Source organism: Lonchura striata, chromosome 8, assembly GCF_046129695.1.
Source record: "Lonchura striata isolate bLonStr1 chromosome 8, bLonStr1.mat, whole genome shotgun sequence".
Lineage (NCBI taxonomy): Eukaryota > Metazoa > Chordata > Aves > Passeriformes > Estrildidae > Lonchura > Lonchura striata.
Genome location: NC_134610.1, coordinates 28,628,707 through 28,653,906, shown reverse-complemented (window position 1 = coordinate 28,653,906; position 25,200 = coordinate 28,628,707). Strand labels below are relative to the sequence as shown.

The 25,200-nt window shown below is 39.4% G+C and overlaps 1 protein-coding gene across 2 annotated transcripts in view; it reads right to left on the bottom strand.

Moving 5' to 3' along the window:
- Positions 1–25,200, bottom strand: part of HECW2 (HECT, C2 and WW domain containing E3 ubiquitin protein ligase 2) — a 149,503-nt gene that overhangs the window by 40,821 nt on the left and 83,482 nt on the right. For both annotated transcript variants that reach the window (XM_021555393.3, XM_021555392.3), the window contains exons 4-14: positions 23,963–24,057; positions 20,011–20,086; positions 18,084–18,253; positions 15,472–15,614; positions 12,908–13,008; positions 10,997–12,322; positions 9,634–9,729; positions 8,378–8,528; positions 7,901–8,004; positions 4,666–4,790; positions 3,871–4,056 (exon numbers count right to left, since the gene is read on the bottom strand). In XM_021555393.3, coding sequence (XP_021411068.2) covers positions 3,871–4,056; positions 4,666–4,790; positions 7,901–8,004; positions 8,378–8,528; positions 9,634–9,729; positions 10,997–12,322; positions 12,908–13,008; positions 15,472–15,614; positions 18,084–18,253; positions 20,011–20,086; positions 23,963–24,057 — 2,573 coding nt within the window. The remainder of the gene's footprint in view (positions 1–3,870; positions 4,057–4,665; positions 4,791–7,900; positions 8,005–8,377; positions 8,529–9,633; positions 9,730–10,996; positions 12,323–12,907; positions 13,009–15,471; positions 15,615–18,083; positions 18,254–20,010; positions 20,087–23,962; positions 24,058–25,200) is intronic.

The following is a 25,200-nucleotide window of genomic DNA, read 5'->3' as shown; positions in this document are numbered from 1 at the left end:
ACTATTCAAAAGTTCGCTGATCTTTTTTTCTGAAAACCAAAACAAAATGCAAAAAAACCCCAAAAAACCCTAAAGCACCATCTCAAACAAAAAAGACCTCTGAAAGCCAAAAAGGTCAACCAACAACCAAAGATGATGGCAACAAAAAAATTTACATCAGGAAATTGATGAGAACAACCACATACTGGCCAGTCAATCATTTGCTGAAAACAAGGTCACAGGGACATGTATCCTGGAAAATTAAAGCCTCCTACAATTCTATCCAATTTGAACCAAAAAGGTTTCTAAGCCCTGAAATTTAAACTTTTTGTAGCACCAGTGTTGAACTTGGAAACCAGAACTGTTCTATTTCAACACACTCCATGTTTTCTGTCAGTACTGGAAACATGCGGAAGTGGCAAAAAAAAAAAAAAAAAAATCTCAGTTTTGAGCAGAATTACAGGAAAGTGACATCTGGCCTGAGGAATCAAAAAATCTGGACCAGCAGAGAGGTGGTCAGGGACTGCGGGAGCCATTTCTGTGTTTGGCTACCAGTGAGGTACTTCAACCACAGTTCCACAAACAATTTATTCTTGTGGTGTCAGCAAAAGAAACATTCTCATCTTTCTCCCTCCTGACCACTTGTTTCATCCCCTGTGTGCCCTTCCTGCCTTGTGCTGGCACAAGTGTTTGTGTAGCCATGCAATGAACTCATCAGGGCCTCTGGTCCAGGCTAAAATTACTCTCTTTTTGTCCCTCTCCCTGCTGGCTCCTCTAACCTTGGTCAGCTCACCAGGGATGAGAGGAGAGGAGAGCAGAACCACTTTTCTGGCAGCAACAACAGCTTCTAGTATTCATAGAATCATTGTTTCATATTGGGACAAGCAGACCAGAGAAATGCAATTCTTCTGACTGCTGTGTAGGTAGGTAGACAAACCAGTGTGGCATGCTATACAGCAACTAAATGCCATTATGGACTGCAGTGGGAGAAAATGTACTTCCATCTCCCAAGGAAAGACAAACATATGGAGAGACACCACAGTTGCAGAAGCCTAGAAGTGCTCCAGAAAAAGAGCACCAAGCCTCCTGTAGCCCCAACAGCAATCACCTGTACCTGTAGCTTGTGCCTACAAGGAAGGAATCCCATCACCTGAGCAGTAAGAACCCTGTTCTGGCCATCTGACATAGTCACAGATATGCAAGTGAAACAGTTTCACAATTCAAATACTGTAAAGTGTATTCAATAAATGAAATTTTAATTGCTACATCTGAGCCTGATGCAGGACTTGTTTACCTTGACAAACAATGATGCCACCGTGCAGCACAATTATACAGATTAGAGAATACAAAACTAGTGAGAAAGAATGAGAACCATGATGAAATTTATATTTGGGGCCTGGCAGATGACTGGAAGAAAGTGCTGGAACACAGCCAGTCTTTCTTAATTTTCTTCTCCTGACTGGTAAGATCTACCTACTTTACTAGCATGGGATTGCTTTGGGGATTTTTTTTTTTATCTAGTCTGTGTACATTTATAAGATGTAAAGCACTTTCAGCAAAACACAGGTTGATTTCATTAAGTCAACACCATATGTAAGTCACTCAAAAAATCCTGGTTCAATAAAGGAGGTAGTACCCCTAGAGCTGCACTACTCAGTTCTGAGCTAATGCAGCACTCTAGTATTGCATGCAGTGTTCCACAGCATTCTATTTAAATAACAACTCAGTTTAGACATGAAGATAAAGACAATCATATCTTATTAAATATGTATAGTTTCAGGCCAGCTTGTAGTAGCCTATTTTAAAACAAAGCATGAATTAGCAGTTTGAAGCTTTGGTGAAGATAACCATTGGAGCTTCAATGCTTTGGGCTAATCTGGACACTGGCACACAGCTCAAAATACACTGTGGTTCACAATCTCCTTTCAAAAAAATTCCTCTCATAACTCCTGCCTAGCTATAATCCTTAAATCTACAATGCTTGAAGAGACTGACATAAAATAGGTACTGCCAAAACTATATTTAGCCCATTAAACACGAATAGTTGCCCTAGTTATTCTTCCAGTTAAAACCTATGAAGCTCACTAAAATACCTTTTCTTCCTATTGGAGACTTCATTAATCAATTACTATGATTTAAATGTAGAGAGAAAAACCAAAAATGTACTGTAATAACTTCCTGTGTATATGCACATCTTGCAGAGATCTAATTAAAAAGCACAAAGACTAGCATCTGGCTTTAAAATACAGACACATGCTTATGCACACTGCACAAATGCACGACCTGTACAATGTCTGTGTGCATGCACATGAACACTGCAAGGTAGAACCTCAAAGCTCAGCTCAGGAGCCTATTAAGCTTGTATAATGCTTCCTGCAACCACATTTTCCAATGGCTTTCTGCCTCCCTGTGGTCAGTGACTGATGAAGGATCATTGGTAATGCCCATCAGAAACTACACTGTGGTCACAGCAGACCTTTTAGAGAGGACTGCATGATATTATAGCCTGCAGGGGATATACACAGAAGCCAAAGAAGAGTGGGCAGCTGGGCTTTGCTGTGCAGCTCTGGAGGGAGTTCAGAGGGGGGCAGTCCCCAGCTGACCTTGGAACACAACCTACAAAGAGGACAGGCAAGCAGCACCACATTGTCATGGGGGAATGAAAACACCATTACTCAGCATTGCACCAGGGCCAGAACCATCGCTGTGCCTCATGAGCAAGAGCACTAAGTCTCAATGTGATATACTTGAAAAAATAAAGAAAAACCTCTTCTCAGCAGGGAAGAGTAGTTAAGGAAAGGAAACATAATTATATATTGTGTTATGGCTAAGCTCTACTTGCTATTTTTTAAGTTTATGCTTTACTAAAGGTAGGTCCAGTTTCAGTTTGGTCTCCTCAAGCACTGGTCTTGCCACGCACTGGCCATGGTCTCTTTCGAGTGCTGAATAGGCTTTTCCACTATCCACAAGTGGCACTTGTGACACAGACAATACAACATTATGAAAATGAGCAATACTAAGACTAACTCAAAATGAAGAATTCCCAGCAGGAATTTATTCAGAGCTTCCTCATCTTGATTAATATTGTGGTAGCATTGCTGTTACCAAATACCAACCCAGATATCCAAAGGTCTAATTCTCTCTATGGAGCATATATTAAGGAAAATTAAAAATTACCCTATTCTTCAGGAGAAAACTGGCCTCTGAAGAACTTAACAGAACAAGAATGACTTAAAACAGAAAACAGTGAGGCAAAGAACAACATTAGTAGAATTACACATTACTAATTGTGTGGCTAATGAAAAAACAAAGTGCTTTTCAGAGTTTAAAAAAATCTAGGAAACAACCCTCAAGTATTTTTACCCTTCAGTTTAGAATTGTCTAATCTTTCCAAGCATCAATATCACTATTTATATGGACTCTCACAGCTAACCACATTGAGAGTGATAAATGTTAAGAACCAAGAAGCTAAATAGTCCAGTAATTCCTAATAAACTGATAAACCTTATCACTTCCTCACATGCTAACCATAGTCTATTTTTAACCCTCCCATTTTCTACACAAAATATAATGTTCCAGATACTGAGGATGCACTAGCTTAAAGTTACATTAAAACTTACATGACAACTGTAAAAGTGATATCAAAATGTTTTTTTGGGAAATTGATAATTGGTACATGTTTTAAAAAAATCAGTGAGACTTGCAACTACAGAAGAGCTCTAATACCTCTTAAGGAAACCTAGTCCATACCATCTCTTTCCTTCTAAGCAACACACAACCACCAGAGTGAGCCTCCACGGAGCTGTCCCAGACCATCCGTTTTACCTCAAGTAAATCCATCTGATCTCAGAAACTGATGAACACAAGGCCTTCTTAGCCCTGTGGCGTTACCTTGCCCTGATGGTCGTGTTTCATTTCCCAGCCCCTCGGCAGCTCCAGCTGTTTGTTGGCAAACATGTTGAGGAAGCCCACCAGATCCCGGTTGTGCTGGTAGCGCTCGAAGTGGTGGGTGTCCCGCCGGACTTTGGTGATCATGTGCTTCAGACACGTGTTGTTTGTAAACATGCGGTAGGCACTCTGAAAAACACACAACAGCAAAGGCTTTTCAAAGAGAAAACTGCTCTGGCCACAAAAGACAACCCTGTTCATTGTAAGTGAGCCTGCAGAAGAAAAGTTACTCATTCATTGCTTCTCCTTACAGCATAAATCCCATTACACAAAGAAACAGTGGGGAGGAACCTATGCAAAAAGAAGCACTGAAGAACAGGCAAAAAAGGAAAATATATATATTAAGGTGGTTTTTTGTTCACTGTGACCTCTAATACACTTTGATATAAACCAGGCAATCTGGGAGAAACCAATAGTGCCATTAAGCAGCAAGGTCATTCCCAGAATTGTGTCTCACCCTATGCAAAGCACAGCAAGAAAGCTATTGCTTCCATAAAGGAATAATTTTGTATCATAAGAAAGATGAAGAATCAAGTAGAAAATAAAAACTGCTATAATGCAGAACTATGATGGCCCTGATAGCCCAATAATTTCATGGGATAATGATGACTGAATATAGCCTCTTATGTACTACCAATATCTTATCATCAAACACTGAGCAGTATATTTGTACACAAAACAACTGCATTTATAAGCATGTATTTATGAAAGCCTTTGAGCTGTAGCCACCATACTCACAGGGTTAGAATGCAGCACTGTAAAGAACTCTGGGCTGATAAGGAATTTCACAGGGGGAGACTGGAGCAATAAAGTAAGTCTGGATCTGGAGGTAGAGTGAGGCAGCACATTCTCTCTTCGAAAATCTAAGAGCAAAGTAAATGACAAAGACTTCCAGCAGTTATTACCAAAGCATCCCTGCAAACACCTATATTGATGTGAATCACACAAGCAAGGAAAGCATTAACTACACAATTATTTCAGATTTACTGAGCATTGTCCACATATGTGTATCCAAATTTCTTCTAATGTAATACTGAAGTTTCTGAGAATATTACAATTTTAGTTTAGTAACATTTACTTGTGGGTTTTGGTAAACAACCATTAAAAAAAAAAATCACATTTCATTATTTGTTGGGTTACAAAGTTTGTGCCTGTATATAAGATGCAAGAAAGTCCCCATGGCACATCTGCACTGCTATACTGTAGCTGTATGCAGGTTATTTTTTAAATGCTTACTAATGGATATAAAAGTCATTATACACTTATAAATATTTTATTCCTTCTTAAAAAACAAACAATAAATCTGCCATTACCACAGCCCCAGTCTTGATACAGTATTGAAGCAGCTTATGTAAGTAAGAAGTAGGTTGCCAAGGAAGTACCTTTCAAGTTTCAACTTCCAATAAACATTTGTGTTTTCTCCTAGCAACTACAGAAGTGCCCTGATTTTCTCCAGTACCAGGAAGGAAGCGAAAATATATTGAGTGGTGCTTGCTACAATGTCAACACTGTTACCCCCAATTCTCTCTGAAGACATTTGGAAGAATATTTTTAATGTAAATGAAAAACTGCAAGTTCAGATCTGGTCTTCAGTGATATTACACTAAAATGAGTGCTGCCATCTACATTTCAGTTTCTTTCTTTTTTACACATTGCAGTATGTGCATACTTCTCCATCAAATGAACATTAATCATGTAGACCACAGCTATCACAGATTTAAAAGATTGTAACACAGAAGCAGAGCAAGGAGAAATGTAGTGAATGAGACTCATAAACTGAGGGAAAAGTAAGAAGAAATAACAAAAGAAGAGGAAAACAGCAAAGGTAAAATTCTAAGTTAAGGGAATGCAGAAAATAAAATAAACATATTAGAGGAAACCAGGAAGTGTGAGGGAAATTGGTAAAATAAATAAACAAGAGGGTTTTTAGAAACACTACTTTAACAATAGACCTCAAGCTGTCCCACATGGAACACATCATGAACGGGGTGAAGGCAGAGTGGCACAAAGGCTCCTGAAGCTGTGCCTGAATACTTGGGCTGGGAGTGTCACTGAAGTTTTATGTCATCTCTGTACTGGTACAAAACTTGGGTGTACACCAGGCAACTCTCACACCCTGGAAGATGCTGTGACGTGCAGCAGATAAGTCCTCTGTCACAGTCTGGGCAATCTGGAAACCAGAGTGGGTCACCAGGTGGGTTTTTATTGCAGTTTGAGGCTTATGAATTTGGTTAATGAAAAGTTTATTCAGCTGAATTTGCTGGTTAGGATTTGGCCTGAATTTGCTTAACACTGATTTGTGTACAGCACAAACCATGTGGCTGCACATGCACAAACATAAAAAAGGAAATGGCTACAACAGAAGTGAAGTCTACAAGTAATAAATTGGAGCACTTGGGTAAATCTCAAGTTCTACAATGACTTGAAACTCAAAAAAAGGGTGACACTGCTTGCATATCAGATTAAATTAGGAGAGAATTTTAAAAGAGTACATCAAGAGCATCTAGAGACAAAGCCAAAGCACATGACACCACACAGCTGTGCAAGGGACCGGATGGAAAGAAAACTTTATAAATGTGTCAGTAAATTTTTAGTAGGAAGATGACCAAGGAGAGAACTGTTCAGTGAAAAGAAAAAAGTAATGATGTTCACAACCCAAAACAAAAGGTCTTTCTTCCTATCTTCATTCCAAAGGTTAACACCGGACAGACTACCATAAGAATGAAAAAATGGAGGTGAGAAAGAGCAGGTTAAAGATCCGGGTGCAAATGAAAGGTTTTCAAAGCCTTAACGTCAGGTGATATGCACTCTAACAGTTAGGAAATAAAGAGCAATCACTGAGACATTGGTGGCTCTTTCAGAGGTCTGAAGGAGTTCTCAGAAGGAATGGGATAATGCTATAATAGTCCACCAAGATGTTTTATTGAGATCTCTCTGGCTCTGGTCCTACTTATTATTTCTACTAATGACTGGGTAGGGAAGACAAAACTTCTTCCAATTAAGAGGTTCTGCAGTACTTGGACAGCAGAATGAACGAGATTCAAAACCACAGGTGCACATTAAAAAGATCTGTGTGCATGTAGGTGCAATCAACTTACAAAGACCAGATGAAAACAGACATTTGTGCCAAAGTTCTGCACACAAAGATGAGGACCTGATTTTAGCAGATCCAAGAATGAACACTGGTTAGTGTCAAAACTATTAAAAAGAGAAAACACAAACAAATAAAAAAAACCCAAACTAAAACAAACACAACAAAACATTCTGCAGTAATGTACAAGGAGTGTTTTATGTAAGACACTTCCACAACCTCTTCAGTACAGCAGAGTCATAACTTTATTTGATTTTCTGAAATATTCCTTAGAAGCTGAAGACCAACTCAAGACAACTCTGAGTAGGCCAAAAATCTAATTTGAGACCTAAAACCAGAAGTCACAAGGGAAGACTAGGAAGCAATGGATTCAAGGCTATGTTATAAGAAGAATAATGAGTAGACTGTCTAAAAAAATTAAAGAATGTCCCTCAAGTGGAGAATGTAAGAACTCATGAGACAGCATTTGGCAAGGATGGCCTAGGAACAGTTCACCCAAACTATCTACAGAGATGTAGTCAATGACTGCCTGAAGCCCTTTCTAGCTCTACATTCTACTATTTCAAACTGCATTAGCAGAGTCAAAATATTTTTAAGTCAGACCACACAATTTCATGTTTTTTTCACTGCAAGTGTCCTGCTCTCTAAACCAGTCTGGTACTGACAGAAAAGTGCTCTGAATCTCAGAATCTTCTCTTCAGCATATTGAGCAGGCTGAGTCATAACCTTCAAAACTAGACAGCATTAAAAACAAATGGCTTCATTTTCACACAGACTTTCAGAGGAAGAAGTTAGGGTTTGCCTTATGTCCTCTCACTAAATAATCTATGAGATAAATAGTCCATTCTTTGGAGAAGGGATAAAAAAATATTTTTTTTTAACCTGAATTAGAATGGTGAAATTCAGCTTCCTCTGCAGCTCCATCCACGGCATTTGTGTGCTCTTCAGGCCTGTCATTTGTCATTGTTCTTCGGATGCTCTGGTACCTAGGGTTGGAAAACTGGACTTTACATATAGTATATGGTAACTATGACCCGATTCTAGCTCCAAGGGAGCCTGCCCATATTTTTTACCATATAGGTTAATATATATTGACCTCTGATTTCTGCATTAATAGCCTTTTGCATTTCTGACAACCATCATCACGTGTATTAGTTTTGGTTGCATAGCTTAAGATCACAGGTGGAACACAAAAGTCCTGGAAACTCACATGCAAACTAAAAGCAACAGCCACATAAAAAGAACCACCTAAGGCCAGCAGTGGGAGTGGCTGTGGCCTTGTCTCCATGCTCAGTCTTGCAGTGCTGAATGCAGTTTTGCAAGCACACAGAATCCACCAGCACCAAGGGTGGTTCTTACCGGCGATTCAGCTGCTCCATCTGCTGTATGGAATTGGACCTCTGCAGGATCTGTGGGGCTGGGGGAGCTGTAGGTCGCTGCCATGTTGTTGTCCTGTTCACGTGGTCCACGTAAAAAATCCGTCCGTGGCTGTCAATTCGAGCCTCCCAGTCTAAGGAGCAATAAAACACTGTAAACTACGGAGGGCTTGGGGTTTATTCATTGATTTGTTTGAGTTCTATCACTTTTGTAACTCCATCTATTGCTTCAAGTCTCTATAATAATAATAAGTAACAATTTTGTAAAATGTAGAACTGGTATAATAGGGTGGCAAATTTACTCAAAGATCTTCACACAGGATTAATCTGATTATACAGAACCAGCAGGGAGCACCACCATATCATCATGCTGGCTTTGCACACACTGTTATATCTGTGTTCTGCTATCACACTCCTTCCAGGTACTTGCTCCAATTACAGAGCAAACATAGTCCCATACCATACCAGGAAATAGAGATCTGTTCATTTTACACTAAATATCTTAATTCCTGACTCCTTTAAAGTAACAGAGCTTTGCCACAGACTACAGTGGGTCTGAATTTACTTTTACTTTTTTGCATATTTGGTTTAAAGCAATGTTTGCCTATCAGTTGTGTAGCTTTTTTTTGGGGGGGAGGGGTGTCCTTTCTTTGAATACCTAATATTGAATAGATTTTTACTTCTCAAAGTTTAAGCACATGAATAAGTTCAATAATTGAAAGCAATGTATTTTTCAGATGCATTAAAGAAATTACAATTCATTTGTTCATTAAGGCTCATCTAACCGTTGCTTAATGTCCAGGCTTATTTTAATATAAAATCCTCACTCCTCAAAAAATGCAAGGAAAGCACAGATACCTGTAAGTTAATCTGCAGATATGAAAGATGTTGTATATTCCTTTGTAAATCATTACCACACAAGCAGTATTCAGAGATTTCAGAGTGCTTGACAGCTCACAGTGCCTCACAAGCACCATCACCTCATCTCCCTGTCCCTGTGCACTGCACACAGGAAAGGCAGCACTGTCTCTGCAAGAGTGACACTCAGCAAGTCTGTGTACACCAGGTGTAATTATCACAACAACAACACCAGACTCAGCCATCACCACTCCTCACTTCCAAGCTCCTCACTTCTCAGCTGTTCATTCTCAGTTCTAACATTCAAAAAGGAAATGCAATGAACTCTCAGTAATGAGACATAGGCAGTTTATCCTCCAACTAAAGTATGGAGAAGCTCACTTGGTGGCAGAGCCTCATCCACTCTCTGGTACCGGCTAACGTCCTGACGCACCGAAGGCAGGGACCTCAAGGGCTGATGGCCATTGGCAGGAGAACCTGCAATCAAAGCACACATAAATTACTTTTTTCAGTCAATGTGGGGAAGCCCTAGAGTTGCCTCTGAACTGAGCAAGCTGTTACAGTTTCTGCAGGACTATCTAACAGTCATCTGCTGTTGGGGTCAAAATAAGTGATGCTGACAGTTCTAGGCAAGTGATCCTTCTGGGACGTCCTGGTCCTGGAAACATCACCTCTAGGATGTGCTGCATCCGTGAGCAGCCAAAGCCAGGGCATGGAAACCACCTGTGTCTGAGCCATATCCCAGGACAAAGCTCCACCTGGCCCCAGAAACCTTAAGAGTGGGAGGCGGAACTGTCCACTGTCCTTCCTCGCTGCAGCCAAACTGGTCACCAAAACACGATGCAACCTGACACCTAATAAAGAGTATCCCAAATGTCTAGAAAATGCTGTAAAATATTGACAGTATTTGAAATAAACACCAAAATTATTATTTCCAGTCAACAAATTGTTTATGAAGAGAGGAAATTACTCTTGGTATGCTGTGAAAAAGATGCATTTGGAAACCCACTTGATTGGATATACTTCAACCCCTGAAGAAACTGAACAGATAATCAATCCATTATTAAAGTTGCTTGGAAACAATTCATTAGGGACACATTTCTACTTTCAGTGATTTTAGTGACACAGAAAATTCTCAACTGTTAAAATAATTTTAAAATCAATAAGAGCTTTACAGTGTTAACTTAGGTAACACATTTTTCTCCTTCCAAGGTTCCAGTGCGCTAGGATCCATCTGTACAGAGAAGGAACTGGGAAAAGAAAAATAAAGAGCCTGAAGCTGACAAAATATGCTTATTTTTCCTTTCCCCTTTTTTTTGATTACCCTTATGTTTTAAGGCTAATATAAAACATCTAAAAGGAAAGAGTATGATAATATATGTAGAGTATTATATAAAATATAAATTCTATTTTGCATTTCATACTTTTGGGGGAGTTTCATCCCTCATTACTATTTCATGCCTCATTAATGAGCAGGGTAGTATTGTGGAATTCTTTCCTCCTCTTTATCCTCCTCACTACTCTCTCAAGAATTAAAATACATCCAATTTTAAAGTAAACACATTTTAGATATTCCAGGTTTGGATTTTTCATTAAATCAAAAACCCCCAAGAGTCTCTTGAAGAAAGAAATAAATTCAAAGGAACGAAAGAAAACTCTTGAGAGATAATGAAATTGAGAAATCAATGATCTTCATTTTCAGGTGCAGTAAGGTCACTCTGAAAGTGCCTCCTGCAGTTGTTACCTCCAGTAGCTCCTTCAAGCTGTGCTGTGGCACCCTCGCAAGCTGCCTGTGCTCCCTCAACTTCTTCATCCTGAGACTGGCTCTGGGCAGCTGCTGCCTGCAGGCTTCTTCTTCTTTGCCAGATTTCTTCTGCTTCCTCTTGGTCTTGCAGCTCACCTGCCTCAGCCTCCTGCGCCTCCTCCTGAGGTAACTGTACCGCAGGCAGAGAGCCCGCAGCGCCGGCAGAGTCCTGCGCTTCGGCACCCGGCTCCGCCGCAGCTGCCTCGGGGGCACAGGCTCCCTCCTCCTCCTCCTCCTCCTGGGGAGAGAAGGCAGGAGTCTCGGGGAACCTGGCGCTCTCGCAGGACGAGCAGCGCATCTCCACGGAGGAGCGCCGCACGGTCGCGCTCTCGTTGCAGGAGCTGTCGGCCCCCTCGGCGTCGCTCTCCCCCTCGGGCCGGGTGCTGGCCTCGCTGACGCTCTCGGTGCGAGCGGGATCGCTCTGCTCCGTCTCCGACGACAGCTGGGAAGGCTCCGAGCCTTGGTCGATGGACTCCGTTTCGCTGACGCCCCTTCTGCTCCCGCCTGCAGCTTCAGCGGCTCCCGAGTCCGCGCTGCCGGGAGGCTGCTCTGCCTCCGGAGGGGCAGAGGACTCGCTGCCAGCCTGCTCTGCTGGGGCTTCAGCCTGAGAGCCCGGCAGGCATCCGGCTCCTTCCTCTGCAGGTGGAAGCTCTGGGAGAGAATCTTGCTGGTCATCAGCTGATGCCGAAACCCTTTCACTCTCTGCAGGTCCTGGCATTACCTGATCTGATGAGGAACTTACTTCATTTCTTTCAACGTTTCTGGTAGCACCATTAAGCATTACTAAACCACCGTCATCTTCCAAAGAGGATGGAAAACCCAGGTCTTGATGCAGCTCGTGCTCCTCTTCATCTGAGTCAATGTGAAGCATAGCATTAAGTCTTGTGTCAGTAGGGAAGCTACTCCTCAGTTTTGGGGAGGCTCCTCGTGGACGGTCACCACAGGCAGATGTCCCTGGCCTGGGATGGTTATTGTGTTCTATTGCATCAAGATAGTCATTTAGTGAGTCCTGGCGACCTCTGGGAGGGGATGATCTTGAAGCACCAGAGGTCAGCTCATCCTGGTCTGTCTCCAGAGTCCTACTAGTCCTTAAAGACTGTCTCAGGATTGTGTCTCCAGAAGATTCCTCAAAGACTGGGCCATTGGAACACACTGTGGATGTATCATGATGTCCTGCTGGCATGTCCTCATCATCAGAGGGGCTCCCCAAGTCTCCATTTACAGAGTTTGTTCCCAGCAAAGTCCCAACTGTTTCTGGTGAAGCATCTGCAGAGGCAGAAAGCATATTCATATTCAAATGAAGGTGAAATACAGAGCAGCAAGAACACATAGTTCTTTCTACTTAAATTATATAAAAATACACATCCTTGAAAGACACTTGCTTACTTCAATCAGAAAACTAAGGGAAGAAACTTCAATCAAAATAACAGAGGCATCTGAAGTGTTGAAAAAGCAGTTAGAGAATTTTCCCTGTATAAGTCTATATACTGTTTTGTAAGATATAGAAAAATTAAGAGGTGTGCAGTATAACTTTAAAGGATTCCCGTATTGCTTTCAAAAGACAGAGCACTGCCAAGCATAAAATGAGAATCATAAGCAGATTCATTTAGAATCTATCCAAGAAAATCAAAAACATTATGCTAAGTGTTGGTGGTTCTGGAACTGCCATCTCCAAGGCAGTACCTGCCATATCTAATTTTTGAATCCCAATAGAAAAATGTGTAGTAGAGGGACCATATACAAATGAGAAAGTATATTATGTCCTCAACAACAGAAAAGCCTACACACAGAAATACAGAGAACTCTCTCCATACAACTATCTGGAGATCCTGGTAATTGACTAATTCTCACCTTCATGAACAGAAGATGTGATTTCCACTTTGAATTGGAGATATCCACTAACATGATCAGCTGGGAGCCTTCTGCCAAGATTATAGCTGAGAACCTGGTCTCTGCAAAATCAAAAATACTGAGTTTTAAAAAATTTTGCTGGCTTCATGTTTTCAATATTTACTTCCTCTTATAGTCTTAAAATTGGCCATATACTCCCATTTGCATGGAAAAGCACAAACAGCAATAATGGTGTAAAATACCTTTTATTAACAGATAAAGCAGCCTAAAAAACTATGTTGGATTACATCCCTAAGTATCTTAAGTTCTGAAGAAATCAATCTGCAAAGATCCCCCTCTCCTAACCTCCTCCTTTCCCCAACATTGTTTTATAATTAACAAAACCTTTCTGCCCCCTTGTGGTTTTTACTATGTACAAAATTCACAAATAGTTACTTCATAATTTTTCACATTCAACAAAGCACTTCTACATTCTGATTTAGTAAAACTATTAATGCTTGAATTTATCTTTACATATGTTCTTAAGTTACTGAATTCAGTGGGGCTTAGACTAGATTAGACTTATATCAACTTCAGACTTTGGATCAGATACCAAGATGTACATTTTTGTTTAGGCACAGCCAGAATTCACAGCCCCAGATCCCCTCAGCACAGCTGGGACAACTGAAAGAAGAAGAGGGAGCTACTAAAGACCTCCACAGGAAATTATTGTTATTTATGCAAATAACTTTCTACTGGTATAAACACTTCTCCTTTACTGGGAGCACTCCTACTGCAAAATAAAACAAATGCAGTTATTACTGAAGTAAGCTGCAGCAGTTTGCATAAACTTTTAGTGTGAAAAAAAAGCCCTGAGTGTACAGGCAGCCTCCCAGTTTATCTAAAAGTGGCTGGTTCTGGATTTCATCTTTTCATTCCTTAAGAGTCATCCTTGACACCACCAAAATGATGGTGTTAGACTTGCTTGACCAAAAAAAAAAAAAAAAAAAAAAAAAAAAAAAAAAAAAAAAGCAAAAGCATTAGAAGTTATAATTGAATATTTGGTACATTTTATTTCACATCTACATTAACCACTACTTTACTTTGTAAAACCTTTGGTGAAATATTGTCTGTCTTTACACAAAAACTGAAAATGGACAGGTATACTACAGAGGAAGAGGAAAAAGATTTAATTTAACAGAAGTATGGCAAACCAACCAAATACCAACACTCTTAATACATATTTCTTATACTGCCTCTCCTTTCCCAAAAAGATTTGATATATCAAATATACAGAACTGAAATTCAGAGAAGAAAACAGAATAATGGTCTCAAAAACCAGAGATAAGAACTAAGGAACACAGCAAAGTGGTAATTTTCACAAATCACAGCACCAGGAATCCCAGAGCAGAAAAACATTTTGGTGTTTAGCAAGGAAATAAAAAACTGCACTAGGTTTTGAAACCAGCCTGGATCACGGTGTTATTTTTGCATGTATAGGAGTGTGCAAATTTATTCGAAAAAGCTGCTTGTTCAACAAAACACAATTTGTTGAAATTCAATGTGAGGCAATTCTTAGAAAAGTTATATTGTGTATATACCTGCACTATTCTTGAATGCCACTACAAAACAAATTGACAGGTTTTTAAAAAAAATGTTTTAAATAAATTCTGTGTCAAAAGGTATTATCAAAATTTTTAGCTACTCTTACAATTTTATTCCTCCTTTACTTACCAGTGTACACAACACTTTGAAAACATAAAGCTGAAAACTGCTTTCAAATTTAATTTGATTTTCTCCCCTTATGGAACTTGTTACTTTGAGGGAAATATCTGTGGAAAAGGAGGCCAGTTGGTATAAGTGTGTGACACTGCCATGCCCTTAAGCTTTAAAGAAGAAAATATGCATTTAATTTCATCCAGATACCTCATGGGCCTAACTAATCCTGTGGCTTTTTAAAGTCAATGGAGACACTAACTTAAGCAAACTTTGAGGCAGGGCCTTTAAAAAAGGCATGTATAACAGGTGAATTTTGAGTCCCATCAGTGAGCTATTCATAACAACAGGCAATTTTAATTTTGTAGTACTAGAAGCACTCTGAAAAATAAGGAGTCACAGCCTTGCAGTTCTGGCCAATTCACTGAAGGGGTATTACATCTCTGATTAGTGAAGTGACAATGAAAAAGACTTCAGCTGTACAAGAAGTCAGTTAATTATACCTGCTTGTTCTAAAAGATTTACACACAACCATGTAGTATTGTGAAAATGTCCTGCTTCTTGACTAGCTAGCCAGAGAATAACGTTTCTTGTGAATAGCATTTTTTATGTAAAGAAATTAAGCTGAAAGAAAAAAACACACATCAACACAAACATGGGTACATGTATTCAGGACAGGGCTAGAAACATTGCCATTTTCCAGTCAGGCAATAAAGCAATTAAAATTATAACATATTTCTTAGTACAGATGTAGTAAAAATTTGCTGATCTGTACCAATAAGTCAGAAAGGCTGCTCTTTGCTCTCAGTATCCTAGATACTGAGTCCTCCTACTGAAAACAAGTTAGCATTAAGAATGTATTCATTTACCCAATTGCATGTCTCTCCAAAAGTCTCTGAACAGGTATGGTTAACTTCCCAAGGAAGCGCTTGATGATCGGACGACTCTTGGCAAATTTGTCTTTAACCTCAATTTCCAGGACATCTGTTAGAAGTGCAACAAAAGAATATTTCTGGAAGGAAAGAACATATTTGACACCATATCAATACACTTTTATTCAGAAAGAATGTACTTAATTACTACTAATGTGCAGCGAACTCCAAAAACTAATGACTGACGACAGCAGTTTCCACATGGCAAAATAATGTCAACATCATTTATTAAAGAATTTTTGCATATGTAACCAGCTTTTTACTGTTCCCCATTCCCTTTCACAGTTCCTTGAAAAGAACTGCTCAGTAAGAAACTGCATTGGATAAAAGCACTTTCAGGGTCTATGTCTGAAAGTAGAACACCATGTATCCTACTGCTTGCTTCTATTTGCATAGGGGAAAGCAAAAAGAGAAGGAACCCTGGCTGCACTCTGTCAGGTCCATGCAGGAGGAAGTAACTGTCTCACTCCAGGCTGTGCTCAGAAGAATTTTCCTCCCAACACCATGCTTGGCATTCATGTTTTGTATGCATGACAGGAAGTCAAAAGGGCAATATGTATACAGTACATTCAGGAGCAGCATTACTAGAGAAGGAGAATTTTCTATGGAGTTTTGCCCCACCATTGACAAATCTTCCCAGCAAATTCCAAGAGAACCTTTTCCTGCACACTTGGGGCCTTTAAACAATATGATACTAATTTAAAGAAGATTTTTTGATGTCTGGTAAAATCATTTTTCCACCTTTCCCTACATGGGAACATTAGTACACTTACTCTTTTCAGCTTCCATTTTCTTGCATTTTGTGAGTACTTCATCTCTTAGATTTGTTCTGCTCTATCAAGTCTGCCCAAAGATGGCGAAAAGATTCAAAAGTGGTACAGGGCAAATGTTAAGCAAACATGTTGGCAGACACACACACAAACATACCATGTAATGGTAAATTCCCTTTAGAAAACAAGCTTAGCAAGTCAAAATTTCTATTTGTCATCTAGATTTTAAGATATTCCAAATAAGCAAGCAAAGTATGGCATAACCTACACAAAAAACAAGGTCCTCTGGTTATTCTTTTACTATCTGCCACCTTTAAGACCTCTGAGCAAACCACGTGTGCACAATGCCTAATACACATGTGGTTGGTTAGGTAGCCAAAGATATATTGAGCAATGAACAATAGGAGAAATAGCTCTTCAGTTCAGCTGTAGGCATCAGATAAACATCTTCAAAAAAACAAATTAAACTGGGTAAGGAATAAAATCCCTTCCCCATGCTGAGCAACTGTCACAGCTGGGTTCCTCTGATAAACAGAACGTAAAAATGTGTCACTCTCAGTTTGCTATAATATTGGAAATTACTTTGCAGAAAGTATTAGGTGTAAAACAGGATCAATCCTGCATCACTAGGACAGAATATGTAATGGGATCATAACTGCTGTTGTCAGAGCATTGCTAAAGGAAATCCAGCAGCTAAAGCAAGCTAATAAAATGTGTGCACAAGTGAACATGATCTCTTTTCTAATAAGCTTCAAAGCCAAGGAGAACTGGAAGAGGAAAAAAGGGGGGAATAAAAAGAGTAAATTTTCTTTCTAGCTACTGGGTAGGTGGACAGACAGACAGCTGAAGAATCAATGCAGAGATCTGAACTATGTTTTTTTTAAAGACTTTAGTACTATTCACATCTATGGTCTTTCCCACAACCAAGCACCCCAGTGCAGTTCTGCTTTTACTGCTTGTTTGCTTTATGATTTGTGGAAACATTTCCCAAATCCTACTCAATTTTCATCTTCCCAAAGAATACACTAATATTCACCACAGTACAGCCTTGCCAGTCCCGAAAGGGCTATGGATTTGTGTCAGCAGTTTCACTTTGCCACATAAACATTTATCTTCAAAAGCACAGACATGGCTCTCCTGCATTCAGTGACAGCTGCAGGACTGATTTCCTTCCATGGGATGTGCACAGTTTACCCAATACAAACACGTCTGGCAAACTGGTTTCTGCCAGACTACCTGTTTGCTCCCTTGCTGAGTGGTGCTCTAACATCTTCCTGGGTTTTCCTTCCTGCAAGGTGTAGCTTGCTGGGGCTACATCAAAGAGTATCCCCTTGGCCTGACAAAACTGAAAATTTGTCATCTGCTGCACACCACGAAAACACCATTTCCAAATGAACAGTTGTTGCAATCACTAAGCATAAATGTTCATGTAGTGTAACTGCTCTTAAAGAGTCTTCTCACAACATATAATCCAACTTTAATTAACTCATCTTTGCAGTTTGAAGAAATCTACAGGGTGGCTAAGTGAGTTCAGCTTTTTTTAGCAGAGAAGGGAATGAACTGCTAGCAGCTTAAATACTCAGCTTTAATATGGAGACAATAACTGTTTCTATCCACCAACAGGGTTCCTAAAATTACTAAAATTTCTGTGTCACTTTAAATAACCAGCTATAAAACAAGCTCATGGCTTTCAGAGAGTAAGGCCTAATGCATGAAGAAAAAATGCAAGCCTGGTCCGCTGCATCAGCTGGCAGACAGCTCCCAAAAGGGATACATTACCTCTCTGTGCCAAACAGGATTAGTTGTGTTACTGATGATAGTCGACCTTCTTTCCTGGCCATGGTGAGCAAACGTAGGAAATGTACTTTTCTTGCCTGGCTGAATGGACATCTTTAGATAAGGATCAGGGTTGAAGAACATGCCTTTTTTAAGTCCAGCTGCTCTAATATCTATAAAGTAAAACAAGAAGGAAGGAAAAAGGAACTGAGTAAATTAAAGCCAGTTCACAAAGTAGTGTATTCCTAAAATATTACCCAGGAAATCAATTCACATAGATTACTAAATAAAGCAACTTAAAAGTACTCACACATTAACTGGATCCAGTGTACAGCAGGAAATCAAGTGTTTTCCCAAAAGAATATAAGGAAGAAAGGTATCAACATCCTCATTTACATTTGAGCCTTCACTTACTTGTAAAACCAAAAGCATAAACTTGTAGCTCACCTACAAATACTTTCCTCAGTAAGATATCTAAGGTATTTCCACTCAAAGGAAAAAAAAAAAGGAACCCCAACAGAAACAGCCCAAAATGAATCAAACAGTACTTGTTTTGTTTCTGAGTGAGGAGAGGAGATAAAAAACTGTATGGGAGGTAATGCAGTGAAAGACACTTTCCAGAAGTTCAGTCTTTGATAAATGTCCTCCCAACAGAGCAGATAATCCACCTCATGTAAAAAGAGGCAAAGTTTTCTAAAAAGGCTTCTATTTTTCCTAGGGAAGCCTCAGTACTGCAGCCCTTAGAACTTACAATAATAAATAATAATTTCCTCAGGAGCATATCGTCATGACTAAGGACTTCAATGATAGTGCAAGCTTCAGCAACAAGAAAAATAAAGAGGAACTTTTTAACATAATATTAGATTTTAAACTTAACTGTAAAATATTTCTCTGTAGGTTTGCTGAAGCACAATACTTGTCTTTTTCCATTAAGTACACCAGTATGCTGCATGCAGCAATGCAACTGGCACATAGAGTTTAGACATGCAGCAGAATCCACTGCTCTAAAATTAAATGCCATGCCTGTGAATTTGGTAAAAAAAAAAAAAATCCTACCCAATATTTAGAATTAAGCCACACAGCAGAAACACAATGAAATGGAGTCACGTTTAAATGAACAACCCAAAAACATTACAGGACACGTGTCACATGCCTATCAGTCAACACATCTTTCAAAATTATTACATGGGACTCCTCAGGCAGAATCACAACAGTCTATTAAACAAAACAGGTTTTTCAGAATTCACAAAGAATTACTTGTATAGTCCACTGTGTGAGTCTGTACAACCTATCAGCTCTATCTCAGGTAGCTGCTGAAAGGCCACTTCAAAAAACAGTAGATTTTTTCTGCTCCATCTCTACAATCTCTACATGTTTTTATTGTCAGCTCGCCAAGATTCAGAAGCGAATTTCATCTGCCTTTGCTCAAGCTGAATATGCTTCCATCTCACACAAGATTTCCCTGGAACAAAGTGCTAATCAAAACAAGTGAAGCTGGTAGACTGCACCCTTACAGCAATTTCACTGTAGTGACAGCTTAACTCTGTAACAAGTGACATTTTTCCCCTTTCTAAACCACCATTCAGCTATTGCTTTTTTGAAAAGCGATGGAGCCAAACTGCATTCTAGTTAGAAGTTATGCTTTCCACTCTTCAATCTCAGAGGAACGGTCCCTTGTGCAAAATGGAAATTTCCCTAAATTTCTCATGCTGGGACATATCAAATCCATTTCTTTCACTCCTGGAGATCCATGATTCTGGCTGGTTTTCAACAAACAGAAGTTCTAAAGAAATGACATCTTTCAAGCCACTAGAGTGTGCTCCTACAGAGGCTAATGAAGAAAAGCATTCCATCTTTGATGTTATTTAGAACAGCAACTTACTTTTTTTTGACAATAATTTGTAAAACACAGAGAAGTATTGATTTTTACCTGATAGGGTAAAGCTGACCAACTTCCTAGAGTGATGAGCTCCAGAAGCACCTTCATCCGTGCCTTCTACTCCCATCTGAAGAAGAGGAAAAAAAAAAAAAACAACAAAAAAAACCACTGAAGTTTTCATCTGCTTTGTACATGTCTGAGGATGATAACTCAATTTTAAGGTACTATGCTAGGGAAGGATCTGACCAAATATTGCCTTGTTACCACAGACAGCCTCAGCCACAGCATTAGTTTACAGCAAAATATCTATTATTTAATGTCACACAGTGCTAATAGACCAGTAGCCCAAATCTTCCAAACAGAACATGCATAGGGTAACACGCATGCAGACAATATTAATCAGAGAAAACCTGTATCTTTTACAGCTTTCCCTTTCGTAAAATAACAAACAGTATGGATTTGTAAATCCATCAAAGCACTGAGCTGTCCAGTGACAGCATATGTATCTTTTGTCACTTTCCACAAATAGATAATTTAGTGTGCAACAAAAAAAAGCAAAGAGATCAAAGATAGACTAAAAAAGCTTTCAGCTCTATTAACAAAAGCTCCTTTTAAACAGAAAAGCACATCAGACATCTAAATATAAATGTGGTCTAAAACCTTATGCTTCACAGATTTTTGAGGTTTGGTTTCTACTGAAATCCCTCATTAGGTAAAACACTACTTCAGAATAAAAGTTTCTCATGTATTAATGTCTGTCTCTTTCAACTAGCAGAAGGATTTGTCTTTCAAGACAAAGGAGATGTGCAACCAGCCGAATAATCTATCGCAGAGACATCAACGGAGAGATATTTGAAGACAAATGGTTCCCTGGGCAGGCACTGCACTCACTCCCAGGCAGGAGAGGTGACACAGAAAAGGTTTGAGGATTAATACCAGTGATAGAACGGAGTCTGATCTATTGAAAGATGCAAATCAGCTGAATACAAATGGGCACACCTGTGAACGTAGATGAAGAATGAGGCAGCCCTGAGCAGTGGTTTGGAGTCACCAGATGGATAAATGACTCTGGAGCTGCAGTAGCCGCAGGGAAGCTGCTTTGCATTCATTGAATACATAGTCATTCCTTTTTATTTTGCCTCAAGCTAGTTAATAATATAATTTCAAATACTTCCCACAATGATCAGCAAGCACATTGGAATTTCATTGGAATTAGCAAGTGTGTGGATTTCTCCAGACAAAGTGATGAAGAAACAGCCATGATGTTGGGGCCTGCCATCGCCGTGGGTCTCAGCAGTCTTGTGAGGGGACACACCGTGCCAGCGAGCACTGCCACTCGCCAGCCAGTCCATCCTTTCCCTCACTGCTGGCTTCATGGGCACTTCCCACCTCTCAGGGCAAGACAAGTCTGGCCAGAATGCTCAGAACTATCCCTTTTCCACCTAGCGTTGTTATGCCAGTGATTTTATACGGATTCATAAGTAGTGACAGGTGGCAGCAAAATTATGAAGGCATCAAAAGCAATGGTTAATTCCAGCTGGATCAGTGCTGCCTTGTCTACAGGACAGACGCCATGGAAGCGGTGAGGGGTGCATTCCACTGTGATACTAATGCTGTCCAGGCAATTCCACAGGAACACTATGTATTCCAGTTTCCTCTTTTGAGCTTATTTCAGCACGCACTGTTTTCTTTGTTAAAAATATTACTCACCAATAAAAAGCCCTTCCCCATTCTATACCTATTTTTCTGCTACAAGTTGGACTCCATTCAAACGACATAATTCTTATTGCTAACTTCACATTAGAGAAAATAGAATTTGCCGACAATTCAGTAACACAAATAGTGACAGTGTTCCCTAGCACTGCCATGACTTTTCTATACAACCACTTCCTGTTCCATTATGATCTAAACAGTTCTTCTGCCCCAAGTGAAAAAATTCATCCCAGCGCACACACACAGAGTTTTGCAGCACAAAGGCCATGTCATCTGGTGTAACACAGTGCTTCTGAATGCTCCATCAGGACTTATATCTCCCCTGAGCCTCCCCTTATCTAAAGTAACACAATAGAATGTTAGCTGCTTATCCAAAAGTATGATAGACTGAAATACTTGGTGTGATATACCATCAGTATGAGAAATTCCAGTAAGCAAAGAATTTATTGCACCATAAGAAAGGGGAGTGAGCACACCATGACTCTCTTACCACTTCCTCAAACAGCATTTCTCTAAGACAGAACCAGTGCCAAGAGAACCCAGTGACCTCTACTGCACAGCGCTTCAGATCAACACCAAAACCATGGAAATGCAGTGAAGTTTTAATGTTTTACAATAGGTTTACTTACACATAACTAATTCAGTATGACATTTTTAGGAAGTATCATCTGAACTGTCATATAACATTCTCATCAGGAAAACTAACAACTCACTATTTCTGGAAGTCTGCACTGATAATGCAAACAAAAATGTTTATATAAAATTACCCCTTCTAGCAGGTGTGTGAATTCTGTACAATACCCAGGACCCTGCATTACCTTTCAAAGGAAAGAAATTTAAACAGCAAAAGCTGGTATAAGCCTTCAAGAATTACCATGACTCTCAAAGACAGCTCTCCAGGTAACTACCAAGTCATTAAATGCATACTTAGATGACAGAAGTTCAGATGTCCTTTTGTTCAATGAATCTCAAAACTACTGGTGGATAACAAGAGAAGGTCAAGAAAATACAAAAGTTCAAGTGGTTTCTCCACTCAGTATAATCACTCTGCTCCTCAGTAATGATATAGTGCAAAACACAGCCCATTATAAGGGTTATGTAGAAATGCAGCTTTTTCCTCTTGCTCAAAATCAGACTACCTTACTGCCTTTAGTTTATAAATTGATATTAAAGACAGTAGCTGTCAGGCCCATTAACTATGACACATTTTCTTCTGGAAAGTATCGAGTCTGTATGCATGTGTGAAACTGTTACTCATGGTGAGATCTGACAAAGATCTAAAAATCAAATGGTGCTACCACTTAGGTTTGTAATTCTAAGAAAAAAAACCCCACATTTGGTATATTAAGATACAAAGTCTGCATATGACATTTAGAGTCAGATAACCATAGCATGCACTTGTATATAATACACAACACTGAGAAAGCACAAGGTCAGAATAAATGCTACGCAGTCTGAATAATTTCTACTTTACTGCATCCTCAACACTGCAGTTTGTCAGGATGTCACCCTGACAGTTGTGATCTTAAATATTTGGCAGCTAACATCAACAAATCAAATGCACTGTGAAACTTGCTGAGGTTTAGCTGAAGAACTAACCTGATAAATAAATTACTTGCAGCAAAAGCTCCATGGTACAAGTTTGGAAGCCTTTTCTGCCACTGCTTTAACAACTATTCCACTGCTACATAAACAACTGAAAAGCCTCCAAACAAGTCTCATAACACCAATGCAGTAAGACAATACTTCTCAATAATCAGAATTACTAAATTTCAATGGTATATGAACACTCAAAGAATTCAGTCATTTTTGCAAGAACAGAGTTTTGTCCAGTTTAATTTATACTAACAGTCACTATCTCTGCAAAAGTTTCATAGTGAATATTAGGAAATATTTAAGAAATAGGAAGAAACTGAGACTCTGGACATGGTCTCAATTATATAATCAGTGTGAAAGATTTCTAGTACTGTGTTTAATTACAGAAAACTGTAAGTAGCAAAAAACTGAATGCAAGCAAAGTCAAATTCTTAGCATAAAAGATTTCTTTTAAGCCCAGTGACTTTTTACTGTTATTTTATTATGAGCAACAAAACCATGAAAACCACTTCTCAGTTTTTATAGTTTTTTAAGGCAATACATTTTTTTAAAAAATAATTGCTGTCAATAGTAAAAAACAGGAGACATTGATAGGTTGGTCTGGCAGTTAATACTGTCATTAGTACTATCATTTTATAAAAACTATCAATAAATCATCTTCTACAAACACAATTAACAAATAGGCTAAACTCACCATCACAGCAGGGTTTTTCACAGTGATACATGGAGTAGTAGCTCTGAGGGCTCCACTAACACCATGGTAATATTTAAAACAGATCTTTATTTCAGCTGAAAAAAAAAAACCCAAAAAACACATTAAACACTTTCATGACTGACCCTAAACAAAAGAGACACAATAAAAGGGTCCAGCATTCAGTGACCTATCTTCAGAAATACTCTTAACAGGAAATTAAAAATAGAGCTGCTGGTTATATCTTTGTTGTGTGCTGGGTCATTCTGTTACTAACAGACAAAAATTATAACTTACCTAATTCTGCAACTTGTATTTCTGCTACTGTATTATCAGCCCTGGAAAAAGCATATGAGACATCTGCCACTAGGATGATTTTGTAGGACTTTGAAAGAACATGACACATATCTGAAGGAAGCTGGAATCACTTTATATATTGGAACACAGGAAAGGTAAATGTTGAACCATGTTTCTGGTCCCACTGATTAAAGTTTTGTTTGTTAAACTGCATTTACTGCAAACAAAAGAGTATTATGTTTAACTGAAGGCTGACCTCCCCTGTAGTTCCTCTGCATTCTTCCAACCAAGCAGAACAGCTATAATTATGGCTGCCCTTGATCCTGTGGGATTTTCTCTATCTGGAACAATGTCTGTTTCCCTTCTCCATTGGGATAACTCTTCTGTGTAAGGCTGGTGAGGGTTTTACCTCTGGGTACAGAGATGGCCACAGGCAGACAGCAATGGCCAAAGGCAGGCAGGAATGACAGCAGCCAGTTCAGACACAGGACGTGTATGAAAGTCTTGGCAGTCCAATTCCTCTGCTTGGATTAACAATATGTCAGTAGTCCTGAGTACAAAACCCCAGAGTTTTTGAGACATATATGGCATGATTCCTTGAAGGTTGAGGTACCCACTTGTCCCTACTCAGAAACCTGCAAGCCTGCTCAGCCAAAAAGGATTATTTATTTTTGAATTTGCTGCAGTTACATATCAACATTTATTTACTATCTTCCTCCCAGAACAAAGAGGAGACACCTCAGAACAACCCTTCAAAGGAAAGTGTCTGGCTGACAGTGCCTCCAGGGAATCAGGAGGTGGAGAAGCTGCTGAGCCCACTTCCTCCTCCTCACAGATGAGTTCACACATACAAACAAAACATGCTCTATTTACCACAACCTTTAAAGTAAAATTCAAAATGCAGACAGGATTTCTAATCACCTACAAAGGTTTATGAGACCTAA